The 16,783-nt window shown below is 42.0% G+C and overlaps 1 protein-coding gene across 2 annotated transcripts in view; it reads right to left on the reverse strand.

Annotated features, from left to right (window-relative positions):
• CARMIL2 (capping protein regulator and myosin 1 linker 2) overlaps nucleotides 1–16,783 on the reverse strand; it is a 68,404-nt gene that overhangs the window by 1,354 nt on the left and 50,267 nt on the right. For both annotated transcript variants that reach the window (XM_079987866.1, XM_079987865.1), the window contains 8 exons: nucleotides 12,020–12,123; nucleotides 10,994–11,399; nucleotides 9,963–10,082; nucleotides 9,106–9,142; nucleotides 6,634–6,705; nucleotides 5,226–5,576; nucleotides 4,728–4,835; nucleotides 235–339 (listed from right to left, as the gene is read on the reverse strand). In XM_079987866.1, the coding sequence (XP_079843992.1) occupies nucleotides 235–339; nucleotides 4,728–4,835; nucleotides 5,226–5,576; nucleotides 6,634–6,705; nucleotides 9,106–9,142; nucleotides 9,963–10,082; nucleotides 10,994–11,399; nucleotides 12,020–12,123 (1,303 nt within the window). The remainder of the gene's footprint in view (nucleotides 1–234; nucleotides 340–4,727; nucleotides 4,836–5,225; nucleotides 5,577–6,633; nucleotides 6,706–9,105; nucleotides 9,143–9,962; nucleotides 10,083–10,993; nucleotides 11,400–12,019; nucleotides 12,124–16,783) is intronic.

Here is a 16,783-nt window from a genome sequence, read left to right on the forward strand (position 1 = left end):
CATCAACCATCTCTTAGATACTGCTGTCCAAAAAACAGGTGTACATGGGGTGGGGTTGGATTATTGGCTCCTCTGTGCTAAGTGCTAGGTAATTATACCACTTGTGCCGCAATCAACAGAAGTTGAGTAATAAAGTTTGGAACCAACTTGGGAAGTTTTTATAGAAAAGTATTAAATCGTGTCTATGGGAGGAAAACACTGTATACTTTTTTGGGGAGGGGCGGCTGTCCTTACTTGGTGAGTCAGATGGTGTAGATGTCCCAGGCTCCAACAAGGACTTGGGCTTAATCTTCCATTTCACAATTGGGGAGCGCTGCAGACAAAGAGGGAGCTTTGCATCTGTAGGGAATAAAAGTCAGGTGAACATGTTAACCAGATTGAGAAAGAGGCCTGCTGCAGTTGAGACAGATAATGAGGCTGGCAGTTCTGTAAAATGTCACTAAGTACACTCTGTGTGTAATATTTAAGGATCACTGTACACAGTGCTCCAGCAGATGCTGTTCTGTTCTAGAGCTCTTGGCAGTGATCTCCCACTTCTATTCTCATGGCAGATGGGCTAAAGTCATATGTACATACGGAAGCTGAAAAGACACAACTTAAGAACTATCGTCCCATCTCCCTTTTAAATGTGGATTACAAAATATTTGCAGACGTTTTGGCAAGTAGACTCAAAAAAGTATTAAATGAAGTAATTCATAAAGACCAGGCAGGCTTTCTCCCAGGTAGACACCTGTTTGCTAACACAAGGAGTATCATTGACATTTTGGAACTTTTGCAAACAGACATAAATACAAAAGCAGTGTTAATTTTTATAGATGCGGAGAAGGCCTTTGACAATATCTCTTGGAAATTTATGAAGGGAAATTTAAAAGAAATGGGAGTGGGACGGGGTTTTGAGAATGGGATTGATGCAATATATTCAGAACAAAAAGCTAAATTGATAGTTAACAATGTGGTTACAGAAGAGTTTAAAATTGAAAAAGGAACACGACAAGGCTGCCCCATTTCCCCTCTGTTATTTATTTCGGTTCTGGAGGTGCTCTTGAATATGATCAGAAGGGACCGGTTGGTGGAAGGAATCCAGGTCGGAGCGAAACAATACAAACTTAAAGCTTTTGCAGATGACCTAGTCTTGACCCTGCAGGAGCCAGAATCTAGTACAAAAAGAGTGTTACAATTGATTCAAGACTTTGGTCGGGTGGCGGGATTTAAATTAAACAAACAGAAAACTAAGGTGCTGGGAAAAAATTTGACAGATACAGAGTCAGAACGGTTTCAGAGAGAGACAGAACTAACTGTGGTTAAAAAAGTAAAGTACCTAGGGGTAAACATAACAGCAAAAAATCTGAGTCTTTTTAAGGATAACTATGAAAAATGTTGGTCTGAAATTAAAAGAGACTTAGACAGTTGGACAAAATTGAAACTTTCTTTGTTAGGCCGAATTGCTGCTATTAAGATGAATGTATTGCCAAAAATGTTGTTTTTGTTTCAAACACTACAGATTGTGGACAAGACGGAGTGCTTCTGGAAGTGGCAGAGAGACATCTCTAAGTTTGTCTGGCAGGGCAAAAAGCCCAGAATTAAGTTTAAGATATTAACTGATGCGAAAGAAAGAGGGGGCTTTGCCCTGCCAGACCTAAAGTTGTACTATGAGGCCGCAGCTTTCTGCTGGCTAAAAGACTGGCTACTTCTCGAGGACACTGATGTTCTGGATCTGGAAGGTTTTAACAATGCTTTTGGTTGGCATGCATACTTATGGTATGACAAGGTTAAGATCAATAAGGCCTTTAAGAATCATATTGTCAGAAAAGCAGTGTTTAATGTCTGGACAAAATATAAAGACTTATTGGAAAATAAAACTCCAAGGTGGCTTTCACCGCTGGAAGCTAAGGCCCGAAAAAGACCCAATATGGAGGCCAAATGGCCAAAATATTGGGAAATACTAGAAAAAGAAGGAGACAATTGGAAATTGCAGAGTTTGGAGAAAATGAAGGATAAAGTGTGAGACTGGTTACACTACGCTCAGATTAAAGAAGTTTTTAAAAATGACAAAAAGTTAGGGTTCCAGGTGGAGAAATCGAAGTTGGAAACAGAACTGTTAGAGCCTAAGACTAAGGTACCTTCAAGAATGTATAACCTGCTGTTAAAATGGAATACACAAGACGAAATGGTTAAATCGGCTATGATAAAGTGGGCACAGGACATTGGGCACAACATTATGTTTGAGGACTGGGAAAGGTTGTGGACCATTGGGTTGAACTTCACTGCATGTAATGCTTTGAAGGAAAATGTAATGAAAATGATATATAGATGGTACATGACCCCAGTTAAACTTGCCAAAATATACCATTTGTCTGATAATAAATGCTGGAAATGTAAAGAAAATGAAGGAACATTCTTTCACCTCTGGTGGACTTGCCCTAGAGTGAAGGCTTTCTGGGAAATGATATATAATGAGCTGAAAAAGGTATTTAAGTATACCTTCACTAAGAAACCAGAGGCCTTCCTTTTGGGTATTGTCGGCCAGAAGGTGTTAAGGAAGGACCGAACATTTTTTATGTATGCAACAACAGCAGCAAGGATACTTATCGCTAAGCACTGGAAAACCCAAGATCTACCCACACTGGAAGAGTGGCAGATGCAGCTGATAGACTATATGGAACTAGCCGAGATGACCGGCAGAATCCGAGACCTGGGAGAAGAGAAAGTTGAAGAAGACTGGAAGAAATTTAAGATTTATTTAAAAAAGCATTGTAATTTGGTTGAATGTTAAGAAGGATGCTAGATCATAAATAATTGAGCACCACTAAACTAGATGGAATTAGGATGACAAGTGAGATTGAGGAAAAAACATAAACCTTTGGGAGAAATATTAGATTATATTTTAAATGAATGGGATACAAGAATGTAAACAAGATGATAAATTGCGGGTAAGAATTGACAATGATGCAAGTGGGAGCGGGAGACGTGAGGGAGTCCAATGAAGCTAAGAAAATATGTTATGATATATGTTTCATTGTTTTTTATTTCTGCATTTATGTTTAAAAATTTTAATAAATATATATATATATATATATAAATAAAGTCATATGTACATAGCAGTAGTTACAAACTGGCAGATGAGCACAGCTAATGGACAATGGCCTTTGGAGTTCAATTCCTTGGCTCCAAGTACAGTGGTACCTCTGGTTACGAACTTAAGGCGTTCCGAAGGTCTGTTCTTGAGATGAAACCATTCTTATCCTGCGGTGCACAATTTCCGTTCACATCCTGGGACAAAGTTTGCAACCAGGGAGCAGCTACTTCTGGGTTAGTGGAGTTCATAACCCGAAGTGTTTGTAACCAGAGGTACCACCATAGATTTTTATTGGCATTCTTATTGCTTGTCAGTTTATGTTGTTGTAACACACTTCTGTCATAATCTTTTTATTCAAGAGAATCCATGAACCCCCAGTTTGGCATTATCAGGATATGTGGCTAGTGGCAATTCCAATGGACATGTAAGCAGTGACTTGCCTATTATTTCTTCCAAAACCTGCTTATATTCAGATCTCACACAGAGGCTTGGTGGTTTCTTTGTATCACAGTTTTGACATGCATGACCTATTATCTTGTCCAATGGTCTTTTATACTAATGAATGTTTCACTGACCTTTCTGATTCTGATTGCCTTATTTATTTTCTCCCTTTTTAATATAAGGCCATTTGGGACTTTATGTGTGCACTATCTTATTGTTGACCCTTTTAACCAACATTCAGACTGTTGCAGATTACTCACACACCCCTCAGTTTATCTGTTGCCTACATGCCCTACACTTTCTTCTCCCCTATCCATATTTTTAACCCCTCTCTATTTCATTGAATTTGTAATATATGATGAGACACAAGCTGGTGATAACCAATAAGAAGGATGGAAAATTTAAGCAAGGCTGGTGGTCCAGATTTTTTTGGGGGCGGGGGGAATTATCTTAAAAGGTAATGTTACTCTTAGCTCCATAGCTCTACTCTTTCTCCTTCAGCCATGCACATTTAACACCATAGTCTCCCATCTTGGTCCATACCCTCTTCACAGACATTTTATGAAGCAACATCATATATGATTTCTCTCTCTCTCTCTCTCTCTCTCTCTCTCTCTCTCTCTCTCTGTGTGTGTGTGTGTGTGTGTGTGTGTGTGTGTGGTGTGTGTGTAAAACTTACATTCTCCCCATCTGCTGACCAGCAACAGCCTGTCTCACTTAAGGAACATTCCAGGTACCTGGTAATTCGGTACATACCTGAGGCCCAGTGCCTATATTAGAAAAAACTAACCCTTGCCTTCTGCTGACAGCATTTTGAGACTACTATCTAACCAGTTCCCCACACTTTGAAGTGTTGAAGACACTGCCCTACACAGTTCCCAAACCACCACAAAACCTAACACTGGTACCTTGTATATTAATTCACCTGACTTACTTTTACTTCTAAATAGGGGGCAGGAATGAAGGCCAATCTCACTGAATCAGTGCTTAGTGGAAGAAAAAGCAATATAAGTCTAAAACGTTGACAGTTGTTTCTTGTTAACAAATCCAAAATGAAATGAGACTGGGAGAAGGGGATTATCTGAAAAGCACCCCAGGGTGCATGGAAGCAGTGTTTTTGCTTCTTGCAAGAGCCACCTAGACAGTAAATTCATTCTTTAGATCATGATTTGCGCTCTGAAAGAATGCTGTGCTCTGCATGTTTACTTACGGTGCAGCTCTGCTGCACAGGCCTGGTCCCTGAGCTGTTCTTCGTGAACAGACATGGCCCTCCGGTTTGCCACAGGCTTCAGACGAGATTTGGGTTTGAGTTGATTGTCTGAAAGATAGAGGGTAGGGGTTATATGCTATTCAAGCAGGCCTTGACAAATTTCAGGCATATTCTGGGAGCAGCCACATAGAAAGTAGGTTTTGCTGTTAAGCCACATCTCCAGATTTGGCCAGCCTATCACTGGCAAGCTACAAGCTTTGGATTAATTAGCTACATCCCACGCAATGTTCCAAGAAAATACAAGTTTGCTGAGACAGCCAGATTACACTTTCCTTCTCCCTTGTTCCAAATGAACATTATAGCAAATTGAGACATAGAGAAAACTTGCTTCACTGTGCTCTGGCCTCTGGGATGTTGGCAGAGAAGCAAGCAGCAAGATTTTGGGAAGCAGGATTTAAATACTGGAGCCCCACTAGTACCGGAATCTACTGAACATACCTCCAGCAATCACGTTTACGTCAGCATATGAATTCTGTAGCTCGGCAAATGCTCGTCCTTCTCCAGCATTGCTAGTCCTCCGCATAGGAAGAGGGCCTGCTGTGCTTCTCCCAATCCTGGGCAAACTGCTGCTCCAGCTCTCTTTTGCTTTCTGATCTCTTGGGCTGGCTGGCTCTTGTACGGCAAAAGCTCTTCTTGGCGAAGAGCTGAGTTCTGAACACTTTCCCTTGAGCTCTACATTTAGTTGCTTCCCAAGAGCTTTCCAGGATAGTCTCCCCTCACTGGATCCTCCACTGGGTTCTGTACCTGTTCTGCCAGCAGCATCAGCAGGACCAAGCCGCACGGAGGGATCTGCAATACAGCACCACATACTATCAAGTGGACAGGCATTCACACCCCCACACCCCTCCCACTCTTACATGCTTGATCAGTTCTTCTGGGATGATTCTGCATCTCCAAATCATTTATTTATTTCCTCTTTCTACCATTATTATTACTTTTTTACATTTTCATCCTGTTCTTCCTTCACATTGCTCAGGGCAGCATACATGGCTCACCCTCTGATTTTATTCTCACAACAAGCCTTTGAGGTCGGTTATGGTGAGGTATATTGAGTAAGCTTGATGACCGTGTGGAAATTTGGACGACATTCTCCCTAATCCTAATATATTAAATGTCACTACACCACACTGGAACTCTATGGGCAAATGAATTCCTGACATAAACCCCCAAAGATATCCCAAGGGCCATATCTCCATGCAAAACCTGGAGGAACGTAAAGCAGTTTCATTCGGAACACTATTTTTTTTTTTTTTAAAAAAGTGAAGTGGCCTACCCTATCAGTACATAAATGCATTCTGTAGAAACTGTTTCAGTTCATCTCTGAGAAATCATTGCATGAAGCAGCTGTGCTTTTGCTTAGTTCGTATAGGACAAAAGTAACTTGAGCCAAATACAGAGAGGCTATAAACTAACGATCTGTTATTCCCCAGCCCACTGTGGGGCTGGGTCAAGAGTTTGTCCCATGACCTCTGATCTGTGTTCTTTGAGACTAAGGGCCAAACTAGACATGGCGTGTCTTTGTACTTATTGTGCATAGTTGTTGTTTTTAATGCAGATAGCAGCCACTGAAAGGGTTTATCATTATTGGGAACAGGGATGGGGGAGTTTAACCCTTTCTTGCCCCTCTGTGGTCCTGACAAACACTGTTATTCTGAAGCTGTTGTTTGCATTGGGAGGAAATCCCCCATTGTGCCATGCCTAGCTTTAACCCTGAGCTCTATATGCAGATTGCCATGGCAAGTGTGTGAACAGTTGAAGAAACGGATCTGCTATAGCTAAAGAGTGAAAACTACAGTATTATAAAGCACCATGGAAAGGAAACTCACCAATCTCAAAGCACACCTACCTGTGGACATGGAGTGTGTGCGTGATTTCAAGGGGCAAGGAGGAGATTCCGCTGAACTGTCCACAATATCCCCTAGAAACCAAACAACCACATTCAAGAAGCAGGCCACAAACAAGGTGTAGAATGTGTTTGGGGGCATGGATTACTGCTGAAGGTCAAAGGGTTATTTACCCAAAGTGCAGCTAAACTTGTAAAAACCAAGATCCTGCTGAATGCAGCTGGAGGCTTATATGATATAATCCTTCCCTGCATGTAGAAAACTAACTAGAACTCTTCTGCTTGACATCTAGTTTTCTACATGTATGGGATTTTTTTGTATGGAGGATAGTCTGAAGGCAACCGTAATGAAGCTAAGCAGGTTCAGTGCCAGGGTGAGATATAGCCTGGGAACCTCATGTATGCGTTACTAAATTTTAATAATGGAAAAAGCAACATATGAATGGCACAAATTCCTCCAGTGTGAAGTGATAAAGCTAGTGCACAGGTTAACCACTTCATTGAGAACTTGAACACCATTGCAAGCTCATTATATGCTGCATATTATCTCAAGAGAATTAGTTCTCTGTATGTCAAGAGTTGCAACCTTTTTGGCTCCATGTGCCAGATTCCTTGTCACAGGCCAAATTTGATATACGAGTGGGGTTAGTCACATGTCAAAATCCCTTGCGCATCTTTAATTCCCAATCTTGGAGATTGCCAGTTGCCCCAAGCTCTAAAAGTCCTTTAAACATTTGAGCAAGTGGGTGCCACAAGGAGGAGAAAGAAACCTGCATTAAACCTGCTCCTTTCTCCTACCCACCACAACCCTCTCAGATATTTAAAGGGGTGGGTGGGAGAGAAGAAGCAAGCCTTTAAAAATTGGAGCAGGTAGTGGAGGGTGAGGGAGAGGAGACATGAGCTTGTACAATGCATGCTTCTTTCCCGTCCTCTGTCACTGCTCTCTTGGATATTGAGAGAAGCACTCCCTTTCAGACATACCCCACACTTTGAAACTCCAATTTTGGGGGCTTAAACAGGAATGATGGCATGATTGAACTAAGCAGATTTACCCTCCGTTCATCAGCTGTTGAGTGGGAATTAAATCTTACTGCCTTGGCTACATGATCGTGTTTCCTTCTGGGAACAGTGCACCGCCAATGCAGGATTAAACCCTCTCCTGCCCATCAGCAGATGGGCAGGTAGGTGTGGTTTGGAGAAAATAGCCTTGTGGGGTAAATGGGACCAAGTTTGGCCTGCAGGCCAGAGGTTCACCACCCTAGCAGTCAGGCTGTTGACACCTCTGCCAGCAGTATATCCTGCTGGCCCAGCTTGAAATTTGGGAGTCATGCTCTCACAAATCTCCACATCATTGTGGCAGGTTTGCTCTAGTTACTCACTTAGCATGAAAATACCTTGCTCTTGCTTGCAGAAAGATACCCCCATAGCTCATATTTGAGAAGATTGGAACCATTACATTATAAAATAGAATTTGAAACAGTGAGTTGATGCTAATATACCGGTAAATCATTTGTCATTATGTGTAGCATGATCTCTTGCTCTCACTCCATCAGCAAAAGTAAGACACTTATCCACACACCATAGACATAAAAGCACCACTCATATACTCTGTAAAGAATGAAACTTTACTGTCTCTTCCCACCACCTTCTTCTCTACTTCTTTTCCCCCCTCAACCCCACATTGCTTATAACAAAAATGTCTCAAATTGACTGCAATTGATCTGTGTGAAAGACTCTACTATTTGAAAATAGAGACACTGAACGTATACTTGTTACTTATGGAAAATCTTTTAATAAAAACATTTATAAAAAAAGGAATTGCAACATGTTGGTTCCCAACATGATCTTCCTGAATCAGTGAAAACAGCACTGTTGGCTGTAGCTAGCCTTCCTCAGATTTCCTAAGGTTTACAGAGAGCACTTCAATGAAGAAGTTGTAACAAACAAAGCAGTGGTATTGTTGGTTTTCCTTTAACAAAGAAAACAACAAGCAATGAGTGGGTGGAAAGACGCAATGGGCATGAGTTCTGTGTTTTCTCAGGAATATCCCTTTCAAGTCCAGTAGATGTCATCAATGCTCAGTGCACAGTCGGAAGGCAAGTGTTTGCAGTTTTCTCTGTGCTTCTCTTTCTAAACGGAGGCATTGAAATGCTTGCTGTTAAAACTGGGGTCTGTTTTGTGTGCTCCTTAATTCCACATACCCAAGGGGGCTTTGCACCTGTGATTTTCACACAGCAACCCATTTATGAAGCTAGGGGAGTTTCAAGAGCAGGTTTTTGATGTGGTGTAGTGATAGGAGCCCTAAGGTACTGGTTCTTGGGAGCACAGTACAGTATTTTGGATTCCAGGGTTGAGGCATCTGGAAATTTGAAACACTTTTCTTGTCCTACAGGAAGGACAAGGTATGGACTGCTCAAGCAATGTAACATAGTGAATAGTGGGAGCAGGGGAGAAGTAGAGTCAGCTGCTACTCACCATCAGAACCAGCTTTCTTAATCTCCCCATCTTTGCTCTGCAAAAGAATGCAAAGAAAAACTCTCAGGGGATAATGCTTTCTGGAAAACACTGTCTCTAGAGTAGCCTACATGAGAAAGGCAAGGAAAAGGAAATCCTACAACTTGGCAGGAAATGGAGAGGATCTCAGTTTGACTGAAGTAAGAATTAGGATGCTGTTGGGATAGGCCCCAGTGGATATGAGAGGGAGGGTGCCAGTAATGGACAGTTTACATGCAATTTTGTAATACTATTGTTCTCATGGGCAATGGAATATCCCACTACAATCACTTAAGTGTCCATCAGATACCAGGGATTGAACCGCATCTTGGAGATGGAATGGATTAAAAGGCAACACAATCTGGATTTTTGCCAAAAGAGAGGAACATCTATCCAGGAACTCCCACTACTGAAGAGACTCTGATGTGCATGAGCAAGCCCATTAAGCAACAAACAGCAGATCATTTGGGATGTGCATTTCTTTCCATAGAGACTACTTTTGTTGGCATTACAGACTCACACTAACAATGCATCCTATGCAGGTTTACAAGTACATTCCACTGCGTTCAGTAGGGCTTACCCCCAGGTATGTGTGTACAGAATTGCAGCCTTAGTTATTTTTCCGTTTAAGGCAAAAATGGGCTGCAATTAAGTACAGTGTTTTATTTAAAATTAAACTAATCAAAGCAGGCAAAGAAAATAATCTGCTCAGAACACATTTCATTCCCTAGCTCTCATGACACTTTTAGCTTCTCCCAAAGGAGGCTGCCTGTTCCAAACAATTCAAAAATCACTATTACTGCTAAAAGACCCACCACCAAAAGCAGCATTGTCCTCACCTGTTTCTTTTTACCTTCAGTGGATAACACCTTAGTGACACCAATCCGATGCAGCATGACATGGACACGTTGTTCAAAGGAGCTGGGCAGTTCCCCATCACTCTTCTCAAAAGGCCTCTTCTATAGGACAAAACACATGACAAATCTGGGCTGCAATGCCACTTACTACTTCAGCAAAACAGACTGGGAGCTTTACCTAGCTATTTAGGCTGTGCATCATAGCTTGGCTGTGTTGCTAAACCTTACATTTTGTGTGAGCCAGGGGTGGGGGTCCTTTCTGTGGTCATTTATCTGGATACTGCCAGGACAGTCAGGCAAGCTAGCTTTATACCAGGTGCCTTGCACAAGCCACCATCTGCTCTTCACACTCACCCAAACAGTCCAATAGTTAGTAATGGAGTATCCAGTCCCTTTCCCACAGCTGAAATTTTAGTAAGATCCATCTTTCCACCCTACAGCAATCATTGCTATGATGACAAAGAACTTCTACAGCTGCTTCTTGACAGTCTTCTGTCTCACTGGGTTTGAGCAAGCAGGGGAGATAAAATAGACAACATCCCCCTGTATAACATCCCCCTCACTACGAAGTAGTCAACAACTACAGGATGCTTCCCTTTCTTGACACATGAACACAACTGGAAGCATGTGTTCTTTGAAGATATCTTGACAGTTGGTCTGTGAACACCACCACAGAAAACTGCAGCTTATGCCTAGCTTTGTTAGGGATAAACCTGTTTTTTCTTCTCCCTAGCAAAGGGGCATGACCAGTCATCTCTATCATAGGACTCACCATCTTCCATCTTAGGGCTAAACTGAGTGTTCACATTCTTGACTTTAAAAGACCAGATTCATCACATGCAATGTCCCATAGACACGTAATGGAACAGTCTTGCTGAAACTAAGGAGGTCTGGATCTGGTCAGTGTATAAGAGACTGGGAATTCCATGTATGCCACCTTGAGTTCCATGGTGGAAATAAGATTATATTAATTAAATAAATACTGAGCCACACACGAGATAGAAAAGACTTACCTTCTCATGTCTCACACCAAGACCCTCTTCATCTTCGCCTGACAGAAGAATCAGGGACTGGGACTTCCCCTCCCTGGAGTATTTTGGCCTGGCCCTTCGAGCACTGTCTGGAGTTTGGCTTTGCTCCAGGTAACCTCTGCTCTCCAAAGCCAGCCCTCCTTCCTCAGACTTGCTTAGTGCTTTAGTTGGCTCGCTGGCTTTGCTGGGGGCCCTTAAAATGTCACTAAGCATCAGCTTCCTGCCCCTTGTTGCTGAGGGACTACCCTCGGGCTCTTTCTCTGGCCTGGAACCCCGGCTTGACTTCGGCTTCTTGAAGGCAAAGAAGTGTCCAATTTTCTTTTTCAAGGTCCGAGAACCCGATGGTGTTGGCGTGGCTTCTGCCAGGCAGGATTCCAATGATGCAGGCCTGCAACCAGACAAGAAATAAGAATAGAATTACTTGGGGAGTTGCAGTCATATTGACATCTTGGAATCCTAGTGAATTTTTGTGAATAGGGCACCCTTGGTACAAATATGCCCACAATGAACTCAGTGTATTAAATGAAGGAAGAACCAGTCAGGTGCCAGTATAATTACCCACGCTGTGACAGAAAATGACAAATGCCTTGTCTGCACAGGTTGAAGATAGCAGTTTTGAATGTTCCCCAACATCAAAACAGAGAACCTCAGGAAGCTAACTGCCAATACAATAGTGCCAGTGGAAGCTACTCTGCTTGGGAAAGCATTGGCTCCTTAAATAGCATTAAGTAGCATTGCCACTCCATGTTAGGAAACAGCATTTGTGCTCCATTTCAGCACTGAATGTATTCATCATGCGAAACAATCCAATTCTTCATGCAAAATTTGCCCAATAGTTCTGCCTGCTGCGAAAACTGTTAACAAATCTCATTAAACTTTTATCATTGTCATAATATTTGCCTATGTCATGGGCTGGCTCCCTGATTTCTACCCCATGGTGCAGAAATGCCCCACCATCTAGATATTGTTCACTGGTAACGACTGGACTGAGGAAAACTCTTCACTTACTGTAAATGCTCATGAATCACCTTCTTTGTGAAAAATTCATCTAGCCCTTCATCCAGCCTAGCGATGCTTCTGTCTTCATCATTCTCACGCACAGGAGGCTGCACCTAGGAGAAAGTGCCACAGTCAGAGCGACAGGCAGGAGAAATAAGAAATGGGAGTATGAAATTGAAAAATAATCCACCACCATACAGGCTCTTTACTCTGTTCTCCTTGTTTACACTGCAGACTCAGAGGGTAGAAATCAGCTATTTTGTCTGGCCAGCTATTCAAGCAACAAATACTGTTTGGGTCTAGAAAACTCTTAACTGAAACTTCACATCATATCACATTACACAAATATGATGAGGGCACATAAATACTGGCATTGTTGTTAGTACTTGTACCATGTTACACAACAAATACATGCAGTGAGGATGCACTCTTTCTTGCTTGTGAGGTTCTTGCCTCCTGGATATTCTCTGATATCTTTCTTTAGGATTTGGCTCCTCTACAGAAAAGCCTGTTGCTCAGGTATTTAACACTTGGATTTACAGTCACCTTCAGCTCATAAGCAGGCATGACTCAGCCATGGCAAACTCATCAGAAAACAAAAAAATTGCTCCCTGCTTTGAGCACCGTGCTGTCTGGCTGACCTTCTAAGAAAGGCCAATTTGCAGTCTTGATCATGATTCACCTTCCAAACATGTAAATCTTGCAACACAGTGGACAAAGTAGAGACAGGATTCTAATCAGAGGAGAATGCAGTTTTCTTTCAGAAGAAACAGAAAAAAACAGAAAGGATGATAAGGGCTGGTGTACTAGTAGGAGGCATGCCTCACATGACCTTTATTAGGCATGATGGCATCTTTTTCTTAACCAATAATATTGAACCTCACCACCTCTTCATCCAGTTCTGATTAACAGCCTTCAATATAATTTTGTTCCAGCTATACAAGTAAATCTTGTTTTTAGACATTAGTAAAATATAGAAAAACTATATAAGAAGGGTATTTTAATGCTGCCTTAGCATGACAGGTCCCAACTTTCTAGACCAGGGATAGACAAACTAAGGCCTGGGGGCTGGAGGCGGCCCAATTGCCTTCTCAATCCGGCCCACAGACGGTCCGGGAATCAGTGTGTGTTTACATGAGTAGAATGTGTGCTTTTATTTAAAATGCATTTGCGGGGTTATTTAGGTTATTTAGGAATTCGTTCATCCCCCCTCCCCAAAAAATATAGTCCGGCCCACCACATGGTCTGAGGGATGGTGGACCAGCCCATGGCTGGAAAAGGTTGCTGACCCCTGCTCTAGACACATTTATTATAGCATTGCGAAGCTCCTGGAAATGAGTGCAGCAGCAGCACAGTTAACAATGTAAGGGTTGAGTTATGTGCTATGCACATACTTTAACAATCAGTCTCATTGAGCTACATAGAGATTCACACAACCCATATTCACAGCAGATGGAGTGGTTTCGAAATGAGGGGGCTGGACTGTGGAAGCTTTCCAGGTACTTTTCCAATTTGTTGGTAGTGCTGGGAACAGTTTCGGAAGCACAATGTAAAGCTCATGTGTTTGGTCAAGGCGTGGGACTGGCAGATAGTTACTGAACAAATGGTGGTGGGTCTCTACAGTAAATAAATAAAAGTTTGTTTCAACCATAAACCATTACAAAAACAAAACAACTGATTAAAAAGTCACTTGTGGCAAAATGGACTCCATGTACATCTATATGGAAACACATAACTAATCCCCAGGACTACCGGTAAATAAAAAGGTAAAGGTAAAGGTACCCCTGCCCGTACGGGCCAGTCTTGACAGACTCTGGGGTTGTGCGCCCATCTCACTCAAGAGGCCGGGGGCCAGCGCTGTCCGGAGACACTTCCGGGTCACGTGGCCAGCGTGACAAGCTGCATCTGGCGAGCCAGAGCCGCACACGGAAACGCCGTTTACCTTCCCACCAGTAAGTGGTCCCTATTTATCTACTTGCACCCGGGGGTGCTTTCGAACTGCTAGGTTGGCAGGCGCTGGGACTGAGCAGCGGGAGCGCACCCCGCCGCGGGGATTCGAACCGCCGACCTTTCGATCGGCAAGCCCTAGGCGCTGAGGCTTTTACCCACAGCGCCACCCGCGTCCCTCTACCGGTAAATACATGAGCCCAAATTTAGAGAATGTTAGTCCCACTGAAATAAATAAAACAAATTAGTTGCAACTGAATTTATGCTTCATTAATATTAGAGGGACTTTCCTGTAGAAGATGGAAATAGACATAAAGAAGACAGGTTTCTAAAAGTGACCATAGTGTATGACATAGAAATCCATATACATTTTTAGTTTTGCCCAGAACAGTGCAGACACCACCACTTTTTTATTATCCACCACCACTTTTTTTATTATCATTTCCAAACATCAAATCAGGTTTCCATAAATTTGACCAGCGTTCTCAACCTTTCAGCAACCCTGGAAGCAACCTCTGCCTTACAGATTGGATTATGGAGCTACAAAAGAGGTAATACAACATACCCTAAATGTAATCCAATCCTCACACTTTAAAACTGCAGATTATATATACCACAGTAGGGTTGCAGAATATGCTATTGAAACCCAGATGGTATAAACTGAAATCTGAGAAGTATGAAGGCATTTTAGAAACTTGGTTAATTCTACAGCCCATGCTTTTATTTAAGCATTTAAAGTTCTTATTTAATCATCTAGAATCAAGCCAAAGGAAGCAACTCCTATTGGACATGAAAATACAATCTACTCCCAAATTCTGCTTTAGCTTCCTTGCTGCATGAACTCTTTAGCTAAGAAGGCTCTGATTTAGAACATGGTGTATGCTCAAAAAAATCAGAAAATCTTCTTCCTTACACACCTTTAGGATATAGAGTAGAATCCAAGCAGGATATGCTTATGTGAGGAAAGCAGTCTCTCCAAGACTCCACACACAATGATGGATCCAGTTAATGACAGTAACTGTTGATTCTACACTTGGTTTTGGGAATGCACCTAGCAGGAGGTCTCCCCTGGTGGCAGTACATGAGTCTCAAGTTATCCTAGAACATTTGCCTCCCTCTTTTATTCACAAGTCTGCAAGCCACACCGCCTTCAAGAGAAGCAACCCTGGAGTGTGGGACAGATTTTGAAGTGTTCACAATAAAGGAAGTTAATTATTTCTAAGTACTGTAACATCAGGGCACGTAATGGAAGCTACATAGCAAGTGATAAATGAGGAGGCCTGTATATGTGCATTAGTAGTAGTAGTAGTAATAATAATAATAATAATAATAATAATAATAATAATAATTTGAACAATTGTAACCAACAGAATAAAAAAGCGATAAAATATCAAACATTAAAAACTTCCCTAAACAGGGAAGCACAAAGACTTGCAATTAGCATCAGCTTTTCATGGACAGTGGCCTAACCAGTGTTGGGGGTGGGGCATGCAGATAATAAGCCAAGGAAAGTGGGGAGTGAAAGACACAAGTAGATCACATGATATCACCACTACACAGTAGCTGAAGCCATCCTACGCTTCCCTATGTCTACTCCTGGAAAGATAGTTACAGTGCTAGCTAAGCAACCCACAGCTTGGCACACAACACAGGACATAAGGTCGGGTTAAGCATTACAGTAATTAAACTAAAGAATAGGGAGGGTCCTAGCAAAGCAGAGAGTCTCTCCTGTGTTGTTGTTATTTATGGGAATGGGTGTGATAAAACTGAAGATCAATATATCTATATCTTCAGCATGGAGATTGCATCCATCTTCCTTCTTTGAAATAGGACCCTTTAAAATTCTCTATACAGAGGTTGTTCTCTCATTATACAAAAAGAGAATAGTGGTCATGTTCCCTGATTAGGCACATCTGATCAACTGTAACCTGAAAAGCACAAGGACCTGAATACTGACTACTTCAGAATACATCAAGAGAGAACATGAAAATATAGACACACACTCCTGTTAGAAAGTAAGAGCTGTACTTCAGTGGATAATAGAATTGTAGAGCTGGAAGGGACCCCAAGGGTCATCTACTCTAACCCCTGCAATGCAGGAATCACAGCTAAAGAATGCTTGTGTGTGTGTGTGTGTGTGTGTGTGTGTGTGTGTGTGTACACACATGTATAAATGCAACTGTGTGGGCCTACCTTTGCATCAGTACTGGCAGAAACACCAGGGTGCAGAACTCCAAATCATTTGGCACCCCAATATGTATCTGCAGAGGATGCTGGGGAATTTTTTTGTGGCCCTGGGAACACATATTTTTATGGTTTTTTAAGGGAGGAAAGCAAACACAGGCTTTGGCTGTTTTCCAAAATTTAAAGCCAATTTGAGCCTCCCTGAAATTACACAACACACTGTGGTCTACACTGAGGTTGTCTTCTGACTGGCTAGCCTAAAAGGGCTTCTTGGATTCCAAGATAGTTCATTTTAAAATTCCATTTTAATGCTGGGCTGTTTTAATTTGGCACACATTTTAGGAAATTAACATATGCAAGTGAACATTATCTGCACTGGTGAGTTTTTGTGGCAGATTTAACAAGCTTAAGAACTATCTGAAATTGCAGGACTCCTGTTAACTAGAATGCTTGGATGTTTCCAGATGGGAATTTATTGTGGAATCGGTGCTACTCATGCACCCAAATTTACACAGCATGCACACAACATCATTATAAAATACTAGTCTGTACTTTTCCTTTTTACTCATTTAATCCTGATTTTCCCTTACTGCTGATAAGTAAAAACAACCTGTTTCACATCAGCAGCCACTGCTGCTGCTG

The sequence above is a fragment of the Podarcis cretensis genome, assembly GCF_951804945.1.
Source record: "Podarcis cretensis genome assembly, chromosome: 8".
NCBI lineage: Eukaryota > Metazoa > Chordata > Lepidosauria > Squamata > Lacertidae > Podarcis > Podarcis cretensis.